Source organism: Protopterus annectens, chromosome 3.part0 (assembly GCF_019279795.1).
Source record: "Protopterus annectens isolate FY-2018-M chromosome 3.part0, PAN1.0, whole genome shotgun sequence".
Taxonomy (NCBI): domain Eukaryota; kingdom Metazoa; phylum Chordata; order Ceratodontiformes; family Protopteridae; genus Protopterus; species Protopterus annectens.
This window is the reverse complement of record NC_056731.1, coordinates 1,140,506,982-1,140,528,643: the sequence shown is the minus strand read 5'-3', so window position 1 is coordinate 1,140,528,643 and position 21,662 is coordinate 1,140,506,982. Positions and strand designations below refer to the sequence as shown.

General features: G+C 44.0%; 1 protein-coding gene across 7 annotated transcripts in view; it reads left to right on the top strand.

Annotated features, from left to right (window-relative positions):
- Window positions 1-21,662, top strand: part of GATA6 (GATA binding protein 6) — a 330,143-nt gene that overhangs the window by 269,824 nt on the left and 38,657 nt on the right. For all 7 annotated transcript variants that reach the window (XM_044065373.1, XM_044065374.1, XM_044065370.1 and 4 more), the window contains exons 5-6: window positions 236-323; window positions 793-896. In XM_044065373.1, coding sequence (XP_043921308.1) covers window positions 236-323; window positions 793-896 — 192 coding nt within the window. The remainder of the gene's footprint in view (window positions 1-235; window positions 324-792; window positions 897-21,662) is intronic.

Genomic DNA, 21,662 nt, shown 5'->3' with positions numbered 1-21,662 from the left:
AAAGGTGCAAGGAATTTACTCTGCTTTAGATGTAGTATAAGTTTGTTCCAGAGGTGGGGTACATATTAGAATGTTATTAGATCCTGCCAAAGTGTCGTATTCATTTGTTAAGGTAATAATTACTACAACTAGAGAGCTCAGCTGAAAAAAAAAATAAATAAAATTAAAAAGTATATGCCCATTTTTAATGCAACAAAAGAATAGGTTAAGACAACATTTTATTTCTTATTTTTAGGTACCACGGCCACTTGCAATGAAAAAGGAAGGAATACAGACAAGAAAACGAAAGCCAAAGAATCTGGCAAAGTCAAAGGGCTGCACTGGTAAAGATCATACTCCATGAATATTTATGTGTGTATTTTACATAACTGTAGCATTGGCATGTATGTGTTGTGTGTGCAGGCACAAGTTTACACGGACTGGTAAAACAGGAATCTATAGAGATCTGTGTATGTGTTACATAGACCTACTGTCTGTAGTCTAATCTCATATGCATGTGTGTATATGTAAACACATCGGTAAAGACAACACTGTGAACATTTGCTTGTGTGAGTTACGTAAATATGTGTGTGCTGTGCACATAATCAAGGCTGCATGCACACAAACACAATATAGTCATATATGTATTATACACACATGCATTCACACACACTCACACTTACACGCACACACACACACACACACACACACACACACACACACACACACACACACACACACACACACACACAAAGCTATGTTATACAAGTGTAATTCCCATGTTGGTATGATGATGTGCTTTGATTTATACAGGCAGCAGTAATCCAATTCCCATGACTCCAAATTCCACCTCTTCTAACAATTCTGATGACTGTGGAAAGAGTGTGTCACCTGCTTCTCAAACACCAACATCAGTGGTAAGTTTTTTGTTTATAGATTACTTAGTGGAGGATGTGATCTGGTGTTTGCATACTTAAGTAGATAGTCAATGCTGCTATAGCTCTCATTTCATATGTTCCTCATGCCACAAGTCTAAATGAAATGTGAAAGTTGTGATATTTTAAACAACTTCTATACAAGTACTTAAAACTGACTTAAGTGATTCATGTTGTTACATCTGTGCAGGTCTGTGACATTATCTAACTTTAGATTCTAAGACACTTTACATTAGTGTGCCTTGCTGCAATTGCAATTACAGGTACATTTTTGCCAAACCAAATAATTTTTGAATAATACTTTTATGTAGGAAACTGTTTACTTCTAAGTGACAAGTGTGATAAAATGGTCATCTTTATGATAAAGTGAATGCCTGTGTAGCAGTACACACACACACACACACACACACACACACACACACACACACACACACACAGACAAGAGATTATTCTTCACTTAATATTGCTCTGTTTATATATGTCTGTGTTTCTTTACATGATTATTAACTGTTTACCTGTATAGGCGATCTTTGATCTCTCAAGACTGGTATACCTGAAAATCTGGTGTATAGGCTTTCCATCAGCCTTCTTCCAATGGTAGTTTCTCATCCCAAACATACATAGTATAGCACTGTTCGGCCTTCATATAGCAGTTAAGATGTAACCTCCATCACTACAACCCCACTTGTTCTTTCAGTGATTACTACTGTCTCTCCCACATAACCTATTGGCAATCAATGATGTTCATCATAAGGTTCACGGCTGAACACTATGTGTTAAGAGGAATATGCAGTAAGTAGGCAGTATTTTTTCACCCACACCTGAAGAGCAATTATTTGGCCCTAGAAAAGCACAACGTTAACTTCCTTGGTATGAACATCTATAAGAAGATCAGCAGTAAAGGTGAGACTATCTTTTTCTGTCTTTATTTCTTTCTTTCATCTGAAGTATCACTATGCCATTTTTCTGTTGCTTGCTTGGCTGATTTCAGCCCTTTTATAACTATTTTCAGTATGCATTATAGCTTGCTAACTGTTTATGTCCTTCTATTCCAATGTTGCAGTATTCATTGGTGTGGGATTTTCCACTCAGGTGATCTGACATCGGCTCCTATACAAAAGTTTTTGCCTGGCTGCTGTAGGTGTGTGGGATGTCACATGTAGGACCATAAACCAGGGACCTTAAATGTGACATCTGAACTCAGAGACCTCAGAACTTTTCAGCCGCAGACGACGTCACTTCGATCGTTCAGCTCCGACTCACGATTACTTTGAAAAGATAAGTATCCCATTGGAGTTTTTTGTTTTCCATTAAGATTGCTTGTGCTTGGTTTGCTGTAGATGTTCTTCATGTTTCACTGTTGCAGTCATCACATATGGGTTATCTGATTGCAGTAGCCCTCAGTCAGCCTGATTATCAAAGTCTTGGGTCCTGCGTCGTCTGCTGTCTCATCTTCCATGATGTCAGGTGGTCAGGGGTATAAAGCATGCAGCCGACACCATTACATCAGTCTTTCTTGCCGTGTGGTGCCTGAAGCAGAAGCAGTTTGCAAGTGCTGGTCGGCCGACTCCTGAAATTTTCGTTTTCGAGTTTCAGAACTGAAGTCTTCAACTAAAGCTAAGTACCCTGTTGGGGAAACTTTTTCTTGCTCTAAACCGATGTCAGTAAAACTCAATAATTGTATTTCTTGTGGAAAGCAAATACCTCATAAAGATTTTCATTCATACTGTATTCGTGGGGTAGCCACAGTCAGTGATTTCCTGTCCTTGCATATTTAAACTGGTGCATGTGAAATAATTCCTGCTTTAAAACTTCAGCTTGGCAAGCTAAGAACTTGGTTATATTCAACTGGACGTATAAGAGAATTTAAGTACCTTTTTATGCACTTTTACTTTTAAAAAATACAGTATTTAAATTGATTTAAACTGTGTATGAAGGAGTGTTGAAGGAATTTTTAACTGGTTATTCTGCTCTTCAGTAACTTGAACTAAAAGCTAGTGTTGGCTGAATTTTGTTATTTGCTAGTAATTACAGGTGTGGGGGTAGCCACAGTCAGTGATTTCCTGTCCTTGCATATTTAAACTGGTGCATGTGAAATAATTCCTGCTTTAAAACTTCAGCTTGGCAAGCTAAGAACTTGGTTATATTCAACTGGACGTATAAGAGAATTTAAGTACCTTTTTATGCACTTTTACTTTTAAAAAATACAGTATTTAAATTGATTTAAACTGTGTATGAAGGAGTGTTGAAGGAATTTTTAACTGGTTATTCTGCTCTTCAGTAACTTGAACTAAAAGCTAGTGTTGGCTGAATTTTGTTATTTGCTAGTAATTACAGGTGTGGGGGTAGCCACAGTCAGTGATTTCCTGTCCTTGCATATTTAAACTGGTGCATGTGAAATAATTCCTGCTTTAAAACTTCAGCTTGGCAAGCTAAGAACTTGGTTATATTCAACTGGACGTATAAGAGAATTTAAGTACCTTTTTATGCACTTTTACTTTTAAAAATACAGTATTTAAATTGATTTAAACTGTGTATGAAGGAGTGTTGAAGGAATTTTTAACTGGTTATTCTGCTCTTCAGTTATTCCCACCCACCCCTGTTTTGTTTTGGTGTTAATCTTAGTGGCATTGAAACTGCCCGCCTCAGCCTGCCTCTGGGCCCATCTCATTTGCTCACTCAACTGAGTGCAGTGAGATCATATTCTGATTTCAGGCACTCCTACTGTGTACAAAGAGAGCATCTGGGAAATAGAAAAAAAAAAAAAATTAAGCTTATTTCCTGCCTTTCTTGTTAAGTGGTACAGACTATTTGTAGGCTTCTGAGCCCCCAAGCCCTTCTGTGTTTGAGGGAAGCCTTCTAGCTTGTTTTTTTTTTCCTTGTAACTAGCCAGTTTTCTAGTTTCAGCACTCAAATCTGTTTCTTTGATCTCAGCACTTGTTCAGAAAAAAAAAAAAAAAAAAAAAAAAAATTTCATCTGCTTTTACTGTACTTGTGTTTTACCTACTTCTTTTTACTTTTGCATCATCTTAAAATACTCAATTGTATTTATTACTGCTTGGTGTAACTCATTCTAAGCCTTTTGGTTTAAACACTTGGGCTTCGGACCAGTTAGTTGTTTTGCACTGAGAGGTTTGTGGTCTGCACTGTTGTGGCAGAACAGGTAGCTTACATCCTTCTAGGTTGAGAACTGCTGATTGAGGGCTCAGTGTCTGTTATTCTAAAAGTGTATTAATTCTGGTTTAAGCACTTGGGCTTTCAAGCCAGTTATTTTACATTAAGAGGGTTCGTGGTCTGCACTCTTGTGGGAGGAGAGGCTGGACTCTGCCCTTCTGAGCTGGGAATTTCTGGTTAAAGGCTTATAGTGCATGCATATCTGAACTGTTTCTTACTGAAGTTGGTGCCTTGTTTGCTGTGGCATAGACTGGATTCGGGCCTGCTGGATCTAGCTTTGTTTGTGTAACTTGAGCACTAATCCAGACATTCTCTAAAGTATTCAATGGTATTTATTACTGCTTGGTTGTAACTTGATTAAAGTGTAGCTATCATTCAAGTCTTTTGGATTAAGCACTTGGGCTTCAGACCAGTTGTTTTACATTAGGAAGGTTTGTGGCAAGCACTGTGGTGGCAGGACAGGTAGCTTTCATCCTTCTAAGTTGGGAACTGCTGATTGAGAGCCCAGTGTCCAAGTGTATTAGTTCTGGTTTAGGCACTTGGGCTTCAGGCCAGTTATTTTACATTAAGAAGGTTCGTGGACTGCACTCTTGTGGGAGAAGAGGCTGGACTCTGCCCTTCTGAGCTGGGAATTTTCTGGTTAAAGGTTTATGGTGCCTGAATATTTGAACTGTATCTTACTGAAATTGGTTCACCTTGTTTGCTCTATCATAGACTAGATCCAGGCCTACTGAATCTAGCTTTGTTTATATACTTGTTGTTTGTTTGCTTGTTATTTCCTGGAAGCTAATTCACCTAATACGCAACTTCTCAGCTTCTGTGGATCGCTAGTGATATCTGCATTGCTTACTGTACTTATTTCCATGTTTCACTTGAAAGAAAGTTACTGTTTTTCGTGTTTGCATTTAGTTACTTGTATCACATTGCACTCAAGTTACCTGGCACTTGCTCACTAAAGCAATTATATAAGTCAGCACTAAAAATTAAAAGCACTACACCCTCACTCCCCACTGGCCCTTGTTTTCAATTAAGGATTTCCCAATATTATTCTAGCATGTCCAAAGGTCAGTTGTCAATCTCCTCTCGGTCCAGCTGGTGAATCTGGGAATCTTGAGGCAATGTTATAACTGCCTCATGTACACAGACAACCCTCTCCTCCTCCCACATAACACAAATACTTGCGAGAGATGCAGCTATTTAGCCAAACTGGAGGCTGAGCTCTCTCAACTCAGGACTGGCAAGACCAGACAGGAGGAGAAGGCAACTACACACACCACAAAACCAGCCTCACATAATGCTACCACTCCACTGAATCAAACACATAAACACACAAAGACATACTCGGAGGCTCTGAGTAAAATTTACCTAAACAGCAGAGGCCTCCAAAGCAGACACCCAAACAACTGCTACCTCAAGACACCCCACAAGCAACACATAAACCACAAAAGCAGTGTGCAAAGCAGTCACAGCCCTTAAGGCCAAATACAACACCAAACATACTTGTCATAGGTGACTCCATAGTCAGACACACTGACGTCCCACTCACCAGGCTGAACAAGGAGAGGGTCACAGTAAGCTGCCTATCGGGCGCTAGAATCCGCCACATAACACAAGCACTGGGTCACTCCACAGCAAGTACAAATATGACACAGTCATTGTCCATGCTGGTGTGAACGACCTGAGACGCACCTCCCTGGACTGCATGAAAAGAGACATAGAGGAGCTCTCTGATTATGTAGCCCAGGCAGGTATGACCCTAACCCTGAGCAGTATCCTTCCTTCACCAAGAATGATGCCACAATATAGAGACAAGATGATCAGCTTTAACAATTGGCTTAATGTCTGGTGTCATTCAAAGGGATCCAGTGTCTGTCTGCCTGGGATGACATGCTTGACAAGCCACGCTGCTTCGCAGGGACGGCTTGCACCTGTCACCCTGGGATTCGGATATTGGCTAAGGCTCTTGCCACCCCATAGTGCCTTTTTAGGCAAGGCTCAAATTCTAAACCTACCACCCTAGAAAACAAAAATGGGAAGAAATTGAGGGTAATGCTGCTCAATGCCAGAAGTCTAAATCTCAAAATGCACGCACTCGAGGCCCTTCTCAGTATGGAGAACATCGATGTCTGTGCTGTAACTGAAACCTGGTTCAAGGCTCCTGAGAGCACCCGGCACTATTAGGTTTTACCTCATATCATGCGTTCGCCCCAAAACCCGGACCACTCCACAAAAGGAGGGGTGTATCCATATTCATAAAGGATACTCACACCTCCAGGTTGGTGGCAACGCATGAAGCTCGGAAACCATCCAGGTGCAACTAACAATAGGCAAAACTGCTCTACAAATTGTAGCATGCTACAGGCCACCCTCTCAAACTCAGGAACCCCACACAGCCTTCCTGAAGACACTGGAGGGTATAAATGTATCTCCAAACACCATCATATTAGGTGACTTCAACTACCCGAATATAGACTGGGAACATTACTCAAGCCCTAACTTTCTAGCCCAACGGTTCCTGGAGTTCATAAATTCAAATGCCATGGAACAGCTAGTCACTGTTCCCACGAGAGGAGAAAATATACTAGATCTCATTGTCACAAACATGGGGACAAAATGCTCCACACCGGAAGTATATCCCTCATTGGTGAGATCTGATCATAAACTAATCTCACTGGAAATCCACATCCCGCCCCCACCCCAAACAAAAAAGACCATAGTGAAGAACTTCTCTAAAGCAAACTTCACACTACTCAAGACTGGTGTGGTATCCTTCAAGGCCCCTGAGTCAGAGGAAACCACAACCCAAGCTGCGGAAGCCCTTACAAATGCCTTCTATGAACACCTCCAGGACTGCATGGATCAGGCAATCCCAAATAAAACCAAGACTCTTTCCACAGAGGGCAAGCGTCCAGTCTGGTGGACCCCAGCCATTAACAAACTTTACAATAAGAGGAGAAAGCTATTACATGATAGAACAAAATCCATAAAAGGGAAGTCACCCCTGATCATTATTAGTAAAAATTACGAGCACTCATAAAATCAACTAAGGCCAATTTTGAGAGAAAAATTGCCATGGATTCAAAGGACAATCATAAGGCCTTTTTCGGCTATGTTAGGAACCTGGGTGGAAACTCACAGATATGCTCAGAATTAGTCCAAAATGATACAAAAATCACTGAACCCACAGACATTGCCAACATACTGGCAGACAGGTTCAGTGCAAACTTCACCCCTCTCCCCTAAAGGAGAGATAACTATCCCAGCCGAGTGTAGCCTCCCGGACATCTCAAATGCGCAGGTGAAAGCTGCTCTCTCTAAAGCTAAAAACACAGCATCAATGGGACCGGATGGTGTCCCGGCTGTGTGCTACACGAGCTAAATGAGGAATTAAACCCGCACATAAGGCAGCTGTTTAATCTCAGCCTTACCACAGGATACGTGCCCAAGGAGTGGCGTCACGGCAACTGTGGTCCCACTCCACAAAGGTGGCGCCTCTACGGACCCTGGTAATTACCGCCCCATAAGCTTAACAAGTCTAGTCTGCAAAGCTATGGAGAGGATCATAATGGAGCTCATAAACAAAGATATAGGGGACTTGCAGACATTGGACCCGACCCAGTTTGGCTTTGTCAAGGGAAGATCATGCCTTTTGAACTTGGTCGACTTCTTGAAATAGTCACCAAGGCCATTGATGAGGGAAAGGCAGTCCATACAGCCTACCTTGACCTTGCAAAGGCTTGACACAATACCCCACTCGGGTATTGTAGAAAAACTTACCAGCTTAAATGTAAACCCATATGTCACAAGATGGGTTGCAAACTGGCTTAAGGACAGAACCCACAGGGTTAGAGTTGCTGGCGCTGTGTCAGACTCCAAGCCGGTCACAAGTGGTGTCCCACAGGGCTCGGTCCTTGGCCCCTATTGTTTGGCATCTACTTCTCAGAAGTACAGGCCAACATGGGAGGACTTTGGCTGACAAAGTTTGCAGATGACTGCAAACTGGGCCATAGTGGAAAGTGCATCGGACACTGATATCCTTCAGAAGGGACTCACGGAAACAGATAGCTGGTGCCAGAGCCATGGCCTGAAGTTAAACGCCAAAAATGTATAGTCATACCCTTCGGGAAAAACAAGGTAACCCCAAGCTACCATATAGGTGGCAATCCACTAAGCACAGAAGAGGTTATCAGGGACCTGGGGACCCAGGTTGACAGTGGCCTTTCTTTGACACTCACATTGCTAAAGTGGTTAGAAAGACCTTCTACATTGCCCACCTGATCATGAAGGGATTCACATCCAGATCTAGTGAGGTCATTGTTCCCCTGTACTCTTCACTTATCAGACCAATGATCGAGTACAATGCCCCATTCGGGATGTATCTCACCCGACATCTGCAGCAATTGGAGAGACCCCAAAGTTCCTCACCAAAAGGATAAAGGGACTCCAAAATCTGTCATATGCTGCCAGATTGAAGAAACTCCAGCTCTATTCAGTCGCATACCGTCTGCTCAGAGGTGACATGTGCCTGACATACAAGGCCATGTCCAACCCGGAATTAATGGACATGCTCCACCTCAAAAATCCAAATCCACCAAAACCACTAGAGCAAGCGACTTAAACCTTAGCACGGATATAAATAGGGCGTGCTGGAGGGATAGATTTATCACTCAGAGACTCCCTATGCTGTGGAATAAAATCCCGGTCCATGTGAGGCAGAGCACCTCGCTGACTCTGTTCAAGAGAAATCTAGACCTGTGGATGGGAGATCGTAGGTTTACCCCGGGAATCATCTCTGGGTCACTGCTGGACAGAGGCACAACAAACTAATGGGCACAGTATTTTTTCATATAAGGGGTGGCGTAAGCCACAATAATTTGGGCTAGGCTTATAAATGCCTTAGGGCAGATAGCCTAGTATAAACCTATGAACCTATGAACCTATTCCTTGCCTAGGCACTGACCACAACGTACCTCGCTGTTGGTTTTGTGCCTTATTTAAGCAACGAACTATTCATCGTCGTTATATTTACACTTCTAAATATTTTGGTACTCTGTTCAATTATCCAAATATGTCTTCGGTAAGCCATTTGACTACCAACATTCCGAAAAAACGCAAAGATAAAGACAGAGACAAGCTGCCTAGGTCCAAAGCTGCTGACGACGCTTCTCCTAAGCCAGTCACCAGTTCGCTGGTACTCAGTGAGGCGCTTTCACAGCCTGATAACCGCTAATTCAGATTTGCAGGCCTCTACTGAGACTAATTCTGAGTAGCCAAATCATGCACCGCGAGATACTTCAACTGTGGAACCTGCAGATGTCTCTACCTTGGATGGGTCTGGAGCCGCTGTGCAGGCACCGGCTTCTGAGGGTGTATTCTGGCCTACTGACTTGCATATTAAACCAATGCCATCTTCTTCTTCTTCAAGGCCTAAAACTCGAACCATGCCTAGAAAACCGATGCCCAGACCGCATGGTCAGGCCTCTATGCCTAAAAAGCAAATGATAAGAATGGCTGAAGACCTTATTACATTAATCAGGGGAAGCCAACCTTCCCTCTCTAAGAGACCTAGGACTGAATTTGCTTATGATACTTCTGACCAGAATTCTGAAATTCGTTTCCTCTGATGAGCAGGATTTACCCTTATCTACCTATGAGGATTCTGATGCAGAGGACTCTATTCCCTCTGCTTCCCCCCAGAGGATTTCTCTTTTGGTGAAACCTTGCATACTCTTAGGGAGCATTTTCGTTGGGAAAGCCAGGATTACTCTTGATTCTAAAAAAGAGGCTTAGGGATTTCTTACTCCTGCCCCAGCATAGGCCTTTAGCCATCCCTCCTGTACTAGACATTGTTGATGATGCTTTTTCGGAATCTAGCGTGGCCCCTGACTCTTTACCTCCTGCTCCCAGAAAACCTGATAGATATTACAGGGTTCCTGACTCTCACAAGTTCCTTTTTAAAAATCCTACTGTGGATCCTGAGACCATTTCACAGGGACCCAAGGGCATTAAGGCTACTACTGCCAAAAATCCTACCCCCTCTGATAGAGACTCCAGGATGCTGGATAAATGGAGTAAGAAGGTATACACGTCTGCAACCTTGGCCATTAGGGCCTTAAATTGCCAGTTTCATATGTTAAAGTATCAGCAGCATATTATTGGATTGCTTAAACAGAAAATGATGTTGATTCCTGACTCTGCTGAAAATAAGGATTTACAGGATTTAATGCATTCTGCTGAACAGGTTGGAAAACATACTTTGCAATGTGGTTTTGATTCACTAGAGGCATCTTGCAGGGCTGCTGTCACTGGATCTGTACTTAGAAGGCATGCTTTGCTTAAGGAGCAATCCTTGCCAGATCATGTTAAAGCTAAATTGATGGTTGTTGCCTTAAATCAGGACTGCCTGTTTAGCAACAAAGCAGAAGAAGTTCTTAAAAAGATGGAGGAAAAAGCTAAATCTATGCAAACTGTTAAAGATTTCCTACAAGTACAGCCTCCAAGATTTAGTAGGCATTGGCCCTCTAAAAATTGGTCCTTTCCTGCCTCTTCCAGGCCTTCTCAGTCCAAACCCAGAACCAGCAGAACACCCAAGCTTCAGTCCCAGGGTACGCACAGGACTAAACAGTGGGGGGCTCCCACTTCCAAATCAGGGAGTAGTATGACTCCCCCTATGGTAAACTGTCTCAATGACTTAACTTTAAAACTTCCAAGCACTTCTCAACTGACTGCTCCTTTAGGGGGAAAGATTGCTCTGCAGGCAAAAAACTGGGAACTCATTACCCAGGTCAAATGGGTTTTAAATATAGTTTCCCAAGGATACAGATTTTACTTCCACACATTACTAACCCCAAACGGTTGGCCAGATCTACCCCCAAATCAGTGGGCAGTGGCTCAAAAGCAAGTGCTCTCTCTATCTTAAGCATAAAGGCTATTCAAACTGTACCAGAAGAGGAAAAGGGACAAGGTTTCTACTCAAGACTTTTTCTGGTACCCAGAAAAGACAACTCATGGCGTCCTATCCTGGACCTTTCTATCTTAAACACCTTTTTGGTGATTCCAAATTTCAAGATGCTAACTCTTCACCAGTTGCTTCCTATGCTTGGTTGGCAACACTGGATTTAAAGGAAGCCTACCTGCACATCCCAATCGGGGAATCTTGCAGAAGATACCTACGCTTCAAAGCAGGCTACATGCACTATCAGTTCTCTGCACTGCCCTTTGGCTTATCTACTGTGCCTAGGGTATTCACAAAGTGCCCACTCCAGTCATTGCATTTTGCAGGCAAATACATATTCAAATATACCCATACCTGGACGATTGTCTAATTCAGGCAGAAAGCCAGGACATATTTTTGAATCATCTGGCATTTGTACAAAAGGTGCTAACTTGTCTGGGGTACACCATAAATGAAAAAAAATCATATTTGGTACCCTGTCTACAAATTATATTCCTGGGAGCAAGTTTGAATGCAACTTCCCAGATGGCTTTCCTCACGCCAGAGAAACAAATTAATTTGACAACTTACTTCAAACTAGTGTCCACAAAAACCCTGCTATCTGCAAGGCAAATACTGCAAGCCTTGGGGTTCATGGCCTCCTGCATTCTACTAATTCCATATGCAAGACTGCATATGAGGAAACTACAATAGTATCTAAAAGTCTATGGTGTCAGCATTCTCAGGATCTAGAAGCAATGCTTTCTATCATTCCTTGTCTACAGATAGAGTTCCTTTGGTGGGCAGACGGCTGTCACCAAAACAAGGGACTGCCATTCACTCTACCCCCTGCCGCCCAAACCCTAACAACAGACGCATCAGGCTATGCATGGTGGGCTCACCTGGTAAGGAAGTGCATTCAGGGCAAATGGAACCCAAGTCAAATGCACCTGCATATCAGTCAGAAAGAAATGTTAGCTATACAGAATGCTTTGACAGCTTTCAAGGACCACATTCTTCCAGGACAATTAATGGTAAAGACGGACAACACCACTGTTATGTGGTACATAAACAAGCAGGGGGGTACCCATTCTTACCCCCTCTGCAGACTAGCCATGGCTCTGTGGAACACAGCCTTGAGCTACCAAGTGCATCTACAGGCTCAGTTCCTGCCAGGAAAGCTAAATACACTGGCAGACGAACTAAGCAGAAATCTCATGGACCCACACGAATGGAAACTGGAACCAAAGACTTTCAACATGTTGATAAACAAATGGGGGAGCCCAGATATAGACATGTTTGCCTCCCCCCAGAACTATCAATTGGACAAATTCTGCACAAGGACTCCCCACAAACAAGCTTGGAAAGTGGATGCTCTGTCCGCAGCTGGAAATATCTATCAGTTTATGCCTTTCCTCCTCTGCCTCTTCTCTTCAAAGTACTACTAAAGATCAAACAGGAAAAACCAAGGATGATACTGATTGCACCAGACTGGCCACGCCAACATTGGTACCCCCTCTTGTGCAGTGTGTCACTGCTAGCCCCATGGCACCTGACTCAGGCCCCTACCCTGCTGTCATAGCAGGAGAGCCAGATCATGCACCCCCAGCTTCAAACCCTGAACCTGGCAGCCTGGCTAATTACCTAATCTCTGTTACCATCCCTCAGTAAACAAGTGTTGGATGTCATTTTGGAGGCAAGGAGGCCTAGCACTAGAAAATCTTATGCTGAAAAATGGAAAAGATTCTGTGCCTGGAACCAAATTCAAGGGATGGCCACAGCAATGCCCAATTTACCTCAGATTATTCAATACTTAACTAAGATGCTTCACAAGGGCCTTTCCTTTTCCTCCATCAAAATTCAAGCCTCAGCCATTTCAGCTCATTACAACACAGAACCCCTCCTCTTTTCTCACCCACTGCTCAAGCAGTTCCTTGAGGGGCCAAAAAGTTAAGACCACCCAGGAGAGCGCCAACTCCAGCATGGGACCTTAACTTTGTATTGTAAAAACTCACTCTTCCTCCTTTTGAGCCAGCTGGAAGTGCAGAGTTAAAATTCCTTTCTTGGAAAACAGCTTTCCTTTTAACAATCACTTCAGCAAGAAGGGTATCTGGATTACAGGCCCTTATGGCAGTGGAGCCTTTCATTATCTTTCATGCGGACAGGGTGTCCCTCAGGACCAATCCCTCCTTCATGCCCAAGGTGGTATCCAGTGTGGCTCTTAATCAATCTATTCATTTGCCAACCTTCTTTTCTAAGCCACAGAACAAAGGGGAATGGATACTGCACTCCTTAGATGCGCACAGGCAGCTTAGATTTTATTTGGACAGGACTAAACCTCAAAGGAAATCTGAACAACTGCTGGTGGCATTTGCTGCAGGGGCAGAGGGGAAAGCTATTTCAAAGCAAACCATTTCTAAATGGATAGGCCATTGCATTCATTTCTGCTATAAGCACCATGGAAAACCTATCCCACAGGGGATTAGACCCCATTCAACCAGAGCTGCATCTACCTCTACAGCCTTTCTCAGAGGTGTCCCTACCAGAGACATCCTAGAAGCTGCTACCTGGAGTTCTGTACATACTTTCACCAAGCATTACCATTTGTCAATTTTCTCTAAATCCAGAGCTGGCTTTGCCACTGCAATCTTGCAAGGCCTTATAGCTGGTCCTAATGCTATCTAAATTCCTCCTCCCATCCTTAGCTTTGGGAATCTATACAAATGTGATGACTGCAACAGTGAAACACGAAGACCATAGTACAGTTGTGCACACTTACCATGTGAAATGTAGATGCTCGAGTGTATTCACTGTTGCAGTCCTGGTTAACCTCCCTCCAGCCCCCTGACCTCTTTTGGCTATACCTCTACTCTCCTTTACTATGCTTAAAAGCTTTTTGGTCTGTTTGCTTTTTTGTTGGAGTTATAACCTTGTGTGTGTATAGATATATATATATATATATATATATGTGTGTGTGTGTGTGTGTATATATATATATATATATATATGTATATATATATATATATATATATATATATATATATATATATATATATATATATATATATTTAATTGCTTCCCATTGGGGGGTACCTGACATCTGGGGCAAGAAAAACTGATGTGATGGCATCGGCTGCATGCTTTATACCCGTGAATACCTGACGTCATGGAAGATGAAACAGCAACCGATGCAGGACCCAAGATTTTGATAATCAGGCCGACTGAGGGCTACTGCAAGCAGATAACCCAAATGTGATGACTGCAACAGTGAATACACTCGAACATCTACATTTATGGTAAGTGTACACAACTGTACTTTTCTTGGCCGATGTCAGCCAAAAAAGGCAAATGTAATTGCGGCCGTCAGATACCACACAAAGATACCCACGATAGGTGCATATTTTTTTAGGTAGGGAACACGACCATATGTCATGTTCCATTTGTCAGTCCTTTGTGCGCAAGACACTTCACAGTCATTTGGCCACATTAAATTTATATCTCGAGAACCAGTGTCTGAAAAGCCTAGCCCTTAGGATAGACCCGAAGTTGGTCTTCCAGCCCGAACGACCCAGGAAGAAGGCCAAGGTTTGCAGGTCTATTCCTACTGCCACTCCACTGTCGGACGTCCCACTGGCTTCTGATATAGAGGCCAAGGAACACCCAATTTTTCTGTCATCTTCGACAGTTCTCGTTGAGGAAGCCGTTTCTGCAGCCATGGAAAGCACATCCGCGGAGACTATTCAGACGTCAGCTGGGGGGAACCTCTTGTTGGCTGACCGACTGAGTCCTCTCCTACTGCAGGCCTGGCTTCAATTCCTAGGCCATCCCCAAAGCCTACGCCTTCCAAGAAAAAACAGAAGACAAAATATTTCACTCCTCCATCTGAAGCACAGCCAGACTGGCAGTCTTTTGCAAACTCTCTTATGCAGGCCTTCATGGCCCTTAGGCCCACAAGCCCTGCTCCTTCCACCATCCCTGTGCTCAGCCATCGCCCAGCCTCTGCCTACTCTCCCCAACATCCATCTACTCAACAGGGAGAAGAACAGAAATATCAATATGATTCCTCCTTGGAAGAATCAGTCTCTTATGTGTTTCAAATTGCTTCCCTTCTTGACTACTATTCCTCAGATGAAGACTCCATTGAAGGGGACTCCCCACCTGAAGATATAATTTTTGGAGAAACTATTACTAAAATGGAGTACTTCAAGTTGGACACTACCCTGCTATCTGACACTCAGAAGAGAAATTTTGAACTGCAGCGTGAGTCTCCCACTCCTTCAGCAGTACCCCCTGTGCTCCCAGCCTTCCTGGACACATTCAACTCTGTCTGTTAGAACCCAGACTCACAGCCCCCAGCCCCAAAAAGACCAGACAGGTTTTATAAGGTGCCTGATGACCAAAAATTCCTGGTGAAACCTCCACTGGCAGATCCAGCTGTTTTTGCTGTGGCTCCTGACAGACAATCTAGACAGGTGCCTTCTGCTTCTCTCCTACCCACAGAAAAAACATGGATAGACTGGGCAAAAAAGTGTATACTTCCTCTACCCTGGCTTTCAGAGCCATTAATTACTAACACACATGCTAAAGTACACCCTGGATCTAGTGCCTCAAGCCTCTCCCCTGCTAACCTCTACACCTGACTGTCCTACTACTAAGTCTGACATTGCATCAAAACTATCCCTAGCCACCCAAGTGGTCAGACACTCCATCAGGTGTAGTTATGATGCAGCAGAAACTTTGGCCAGGTCTGCAGCTTCTGCAGCTGCCCTTCACAGAAATTCCTGGCTACACTTACAACCTCTTCCAGAGGATTTAAAATCCAAAATTATGGATGCTCCACTGGACTACAGCCTACGTTTTGGCAAAATTTCAGCTGAGCTCTTCAAAAACTTGCAAGAGAAAACTAAAGAACTACAAAACATCAAACATTTGCTGGTGTCCCCCTTCCCTAAGTACTACAGGAATTATCCAGCAAAAACTTCCTTTGTCAGGAGAATGCCATCCACTTCTCACCCCTCCTCCTCCAGACTGAGAAGTGGATCCAGGAGACTGCCTTACTCCAGACCAACTAACAACCATCCCCCCTTCAAACAGCCCTTTCCTGACAGAGGGGGCCCCTCTTCTGCGTGACTGCCTTGCCCACCTTCCCTTTTCTGCCCGCCTACCCCACTGCCTCCCCTTTTGGAAAACCATCACCTCAGACCAATGGGTCCTTTCCATCATTCAAATAGGATACTTTCCATCTTCAATCTTCCTCATTACCTAGAGGAAAACAGTTTTTGTACTTACTTTTCTCACTTGCTTAGAGAAAAACAGTTCTTGTACTCATTTTCCTCACTTATCTAGAGGAAAATAGTTTTTTATTCAGGCATGTCCAAGGGTCACCTCCCAGTGTTCTCTCCTGTCTATCTGATGAATCTGGGCATCTTGAGGCAATGTAGAAATTGCCTCATGTACACAGACAACCCTCTCCTCCTACTACCCAACACTACAACCTGTGAGAGATGCACTTATCTAGCCAAACTGGAGGTAAAGCTCTCTCCAACCAAGACTGAACTTGACAGTCATGAGTAGAAGGTAAACATTTGCACAACGCCACACTCATCACATAGTCTCACTAAATCTACACCACCAAAATCCACACATAGTAACACAAAAACATTTGCGGAGGCTCTCAATAATAATCTGTCTAAACAACAGAGATCTCCAATGCAGAAAAGCAAGCAACCTCCATCCCCCCAACACAACCCAAATGACACATAGCCCACAGACTCAGTGTGCCACTCAACTACAGCCAAAAAGGCAAAACAACGTACCCAACACACTAGTCATAGGTGACTCTATAGTCAGGCACACTGATGTCCCACTCACCAGGCTAAACAAGGAGAAAGTTACTGTCAGCTGCCTATCGGGTGCCACCGTCCACCACATAACTCATGCACTCAGGTCACTCCACAACAAGTGCAAATATGACTCTGTCATTGTCCATGTTGGTGTGAATGACCTGAGACATACCTCCTTGGACTAAATATGACCTGTGACATACCTCCCTGGACTAAATGAAAAGAGACATGGAAGAGGTATCCGATCTTGTAGCCCAGGCAGCTATGACCCTAGCCCTGAGTAGCATTCTGCCATCACCCCGAATGATACCGCAGTACAAGGACAAAATGATTGACTTCAACAATTGGCTAAGCTTCTGGTATCATTCTAAGGGGATCCAGTATCTGCTTGGGATGACATGGTCGACAGACCACGATGCTTTGCCACAGATAGCCTGCACCTGTCGCCCCTGGGATTCCGGATACTGGCTAAGGCTCTTGCTGCCCCTATAGTGCATTTTTAGGCAAGGTTCAAATAACAAATTCACCACCATAAAAGGAACAGGCAAGCAAAAACTGAGGGTAATGCTACTCAATGCTAGAAGTCTAAATCTCAAAATGCACTCACTCGAGGCACTCCTTAAAATGGAGAACATTGATATCTGTGCATTGACTGAGACCTGGTTCAAGGCTCCAGAGAGCACCCCTGCACTACCGGGCTGTAACTCATACCACACTTTTCGGCTATGTAACCTGGACCGAAACACCAAAGGCGGAGGTGTGTCCATATTCATTAAGGATATCCACACCTCCAGGCTAGTTCCTCAGCATAATGCATCCAAGGTTATCCAAGTACAACTAACTCTGGGAAAAACTGCAATCCAAATTGTAGCTTGCTACAGATCCCCCACCATGCCCCAGGATTCCCACTCCTCTTTTCTTGATGTACTGGAATATATTAGGGTTCAACCAAACACCCTAATAATGTGCGACTTCAACTACCCCACCATTAACTGGGAAAACTACTTGTGTACCAACTCCTTAGCTCAACGCTTTCTGGAATTCATAAACTCCAATGCCCTGGATCAACCTATCCACACCCCCACCAGGGGCAACAGTATCCTAGACCTAGTCATTACCAACATGAGTGACCGGTGTTCCACACCTGAAGTCAACTCCTCCTTGGTCAGTACTGACCATAAGCTAATCACCCTTGATATCCACATCCCACCCCCACCCCCCATTAAGGAAACCACGGTAAAAAATATCTCCAGAGTCAATTTCATGCTTCTTAAGACAGAAGTGGTGAACTTCATGACACCCATGCAGATGGACAATACAGTTACAACTGCTGAATCCTACACAAATGCACTCTATAAGCACTTACACGAGTGCGTGGATCATGCTTTCCCAAACAGAACCAAGACGCTATCCTCCAAAAAAAGGAAGCCAATCTGGTGGTCCCCTGCCATAAACAAACTATACAACAGAAGGAAGAAACTGTTGCAAAAGAGAGTAAAATCCCATGAGTGGAGGAGCTCCATGGTCAGCCTCAGTAAGAAGCTGAGATCCCTTATATGGTCCTCCAAAGCTAGCTACAAAAACAAAATTGCCACTAATTCTAAGGACAACCACAAAGCATTCTATAGCTATGTCAAGAATCTCGATGGCAACACCCAGATCTGCTCTGAGTTACAGCACAAAGGCACGAAAGTTACAGAACCAACTTATATTGCCAACATCCTGGCAGATAGGTTCAGTGCTAACTTTATCCCCCCACCCCCTAAAGGGCCCATATCTATACAGGAAGAATGCAGAGTCCCTGTAATCACAGCTACGCAGGTAAAAACTGCACTCTCTAAAGCCAAAAACACAGCATCCATGGGACCGGACAACATCCCAGGCTGCATTTTACATGAACTTCAGAACTAAATGGATCCCCACTTAAGCACCATGTTAAATAATAGCCTTGCATCAGGCTTTGTGCCCACTGAATGGTGCACAGCAACAGTTATCCCACTGCACAAAGGGGGAGCCACCACTGTTCCCGGGAACTATCGACCTATTAGCTTGATGAGCCTGGTCTGCAAGGCCATGGAATGTATCATCATGGAACTCATAAACAAAGACATCGGTAACCTCCAAACTCTGGATCCCACCCAGTTCGGGTTTGTGAAAGGCAGATCATGCCTCCTGAACCTGATCGACTTCTTTGAGGCAGTCACCAAAGCTGTAGATGAGGGTAAGGTGGCTCACACAGCCTATCTTGACCTCGCCAAGGCTTTCAACACCATCCCCCATTCTGGAATTATAGCTAAACACATTAAACTAGGTATAAATCTCTATGTCACAAGATGGGTTGCCAACTGGCTCACTGACAGAACCCACATTGTAAAAGTTGGAAACTCCAAATCTGACCTCAAAGCAGTGACAAGTGGAGTACCACAAGGTTCCATTCTGGGACCTCTCCTGTTTGGTATCTACTTCTCTGAAGTACAGGCTAACACAGAAGGCCTCTGGCTAATGAAGTTTGCAGATGACTGTAAACTAGGAGCCATAGTTAAGTCCCCAAATGATGTGGACATCCTACAGAAGGGCCTCGCTGAGACAAATGCCTGGTGTCAGCGCCACGGCCTCAAGCTCAATGCCAAAAGGTGCAGTGTCATCCCCTTTGGTAAAAACTCTGTACCCATGAACTACCACATAGGCAGCAATCTACTTAACACCGAATGTGTGATAAGAAACCTTGGGACCCAGGTGGACAGTGGTCTCTCCTTTGATAGTCACATTGCCACAGTATTCAGGAAGTCCTTCTACGTGGCACACCTCATCATAAAAGGGTTCTTATCCAGGAAAAAAGAGGTCATTGTTCCCCTCTACTCGACACTCATTAGACCCATTATAGAGTACAACGTCCCTTTTGGAATGTACCTCACAAGACATCTGCAGCAGCTGGAAAGGCCACAGAAGTACCTCACAAAGAGGATTACTAGCCTCAAACAAATGCCCTACACTGACAGCCTCAAAAAACTCCAGCTTTACTCCATAGCATATCGCCTACTCCGAGGTGATCTCTGCCTAACATAAAGCTATGTCAAACCCAGAGCTGCCGGACATGCTACACCTAAAGAAATCCCAATCCCGCCTAGCTACATGCTCTAGGGACCTAAACCTTGTCACCACAATAAACAGGACATGCTGGAGGGATAGATTCCTGTCCCAGAGACTTCCCATACTCTGGAACAGGCTACCCATCTATGTCAAGCAAAGTTCTTCATTAGCACTCTTCAAGAAAAATCTTGATGAGTGGATGGGAAATAGGAAATACACCCCGGGGATCACTTCTGTGTCTCTGTTCGAAAGTGGCACAGGAAAATAACTTTCTTGGGTGGCGTAAGCCAGGGAACCTTGGGCCGATAGCCTAGTACCTACCTATGAACCTATGAACCTAAAAAACAAGGACAAAAAACATTTCCTTTCCACCAAAAAACAGGTCCACCTATTCCCTCTCATTCTGCAGGAGCTCCTCTCCCTAGGAACCACAGAACCAGTCCCTGTGGGCCAAGAAGGAAAAGGATTCTGTTCTTGTCTAGTCCTAGTCCCAGAAAAGGATGGTCCTCGGAGACCCATACTAGACCTATCCTACCTAAATCATTTCCTAAAAGTTCCATCCTTCAGGATGCTCTCTGCAAACCCTCCTGCCCTTGATACCACTCCAAGCCTTTATGGTCACTCTGGACTTAAAGGAAGCTTATCTCCACATTCCTATCATGCCCACCCACAGAAAATTCTCAAGATTTACTGGCATTTCCTCATATTTTCAGTTTACAGCCTTGCTCTTTGGCTTATCTACTGCTCCAAAAGTGTTCACAAAATGCCTGTCTCCTGCCATTGCATTTTGCTGAACCAAGTCTATCCAAATATACCCTTATCTGGGTGACAGTCTCCTTCTAGCAGAATCAGAAACCATGCTCCTAAGTCACCTAAAATTCACCATGACCCCCCCCCCCGCACAACTTGGGGGTCACCCTAAACCTTCCAAAATCCTCTCTGCACCCACGGCAGGATAAAGTTTTCTTGGGATGCAGGATCAGATCAGATTTGATTAGATCCTTCCTCCCACAGGACAAACTGCAGTCTCCCTCAAGTCACTTCCAAGAACTTCCAGGGGTATCCCACCTTTTCACAAGGCAATTCCTACAAGTACTGGGACTCATGGCAGCCACAATCCCCATGCTCCCTTTAGCCAGGATGCACATGAGAAAATTCCAGTGGTACTTAAAGAATGTATGGTCCCAGCACCAACACTCCCTAGACAAACTAATCCCCCTTCTGCCCTGCCTAAAGTCAGAATTGAAGTGGTGGATCCAGCAAATCCTCCTCAACCAAGGCATTCTCCTACAACTTCCTCCCCCTATGCAATCCATGCACACAGATGCATCAGACCTAGGGCGGGGGGCAACTTTAAAGGATTTCAGGGTTCAAGAACCTTGGAGCCCTGCCCTTCAAAAACAATGTCAATATCAGGGAAATTACTACAGTCTTGTTGGCCCTTCAGGCCTTTCTCCCCATCCTTTAACCAGACCTTCTTCACATTCTAACAGACAACACCACAGTCATGTGGTACCTGAAGAAACAAGGAGGGGCAAAGGCCTATCTCTTATGCCGGATGACCTTACAGATTTGGGAGCTAGCCACCCAACACAATATTTTCCTGCAGGCCTCTTACATTCCCTTTCAGGAAAACAAACAAGCAGATTTGCTCAGCAGAACATCCCCCCACCTTCATGAATGGATGCTAAACAGGGAAAGCTTTCT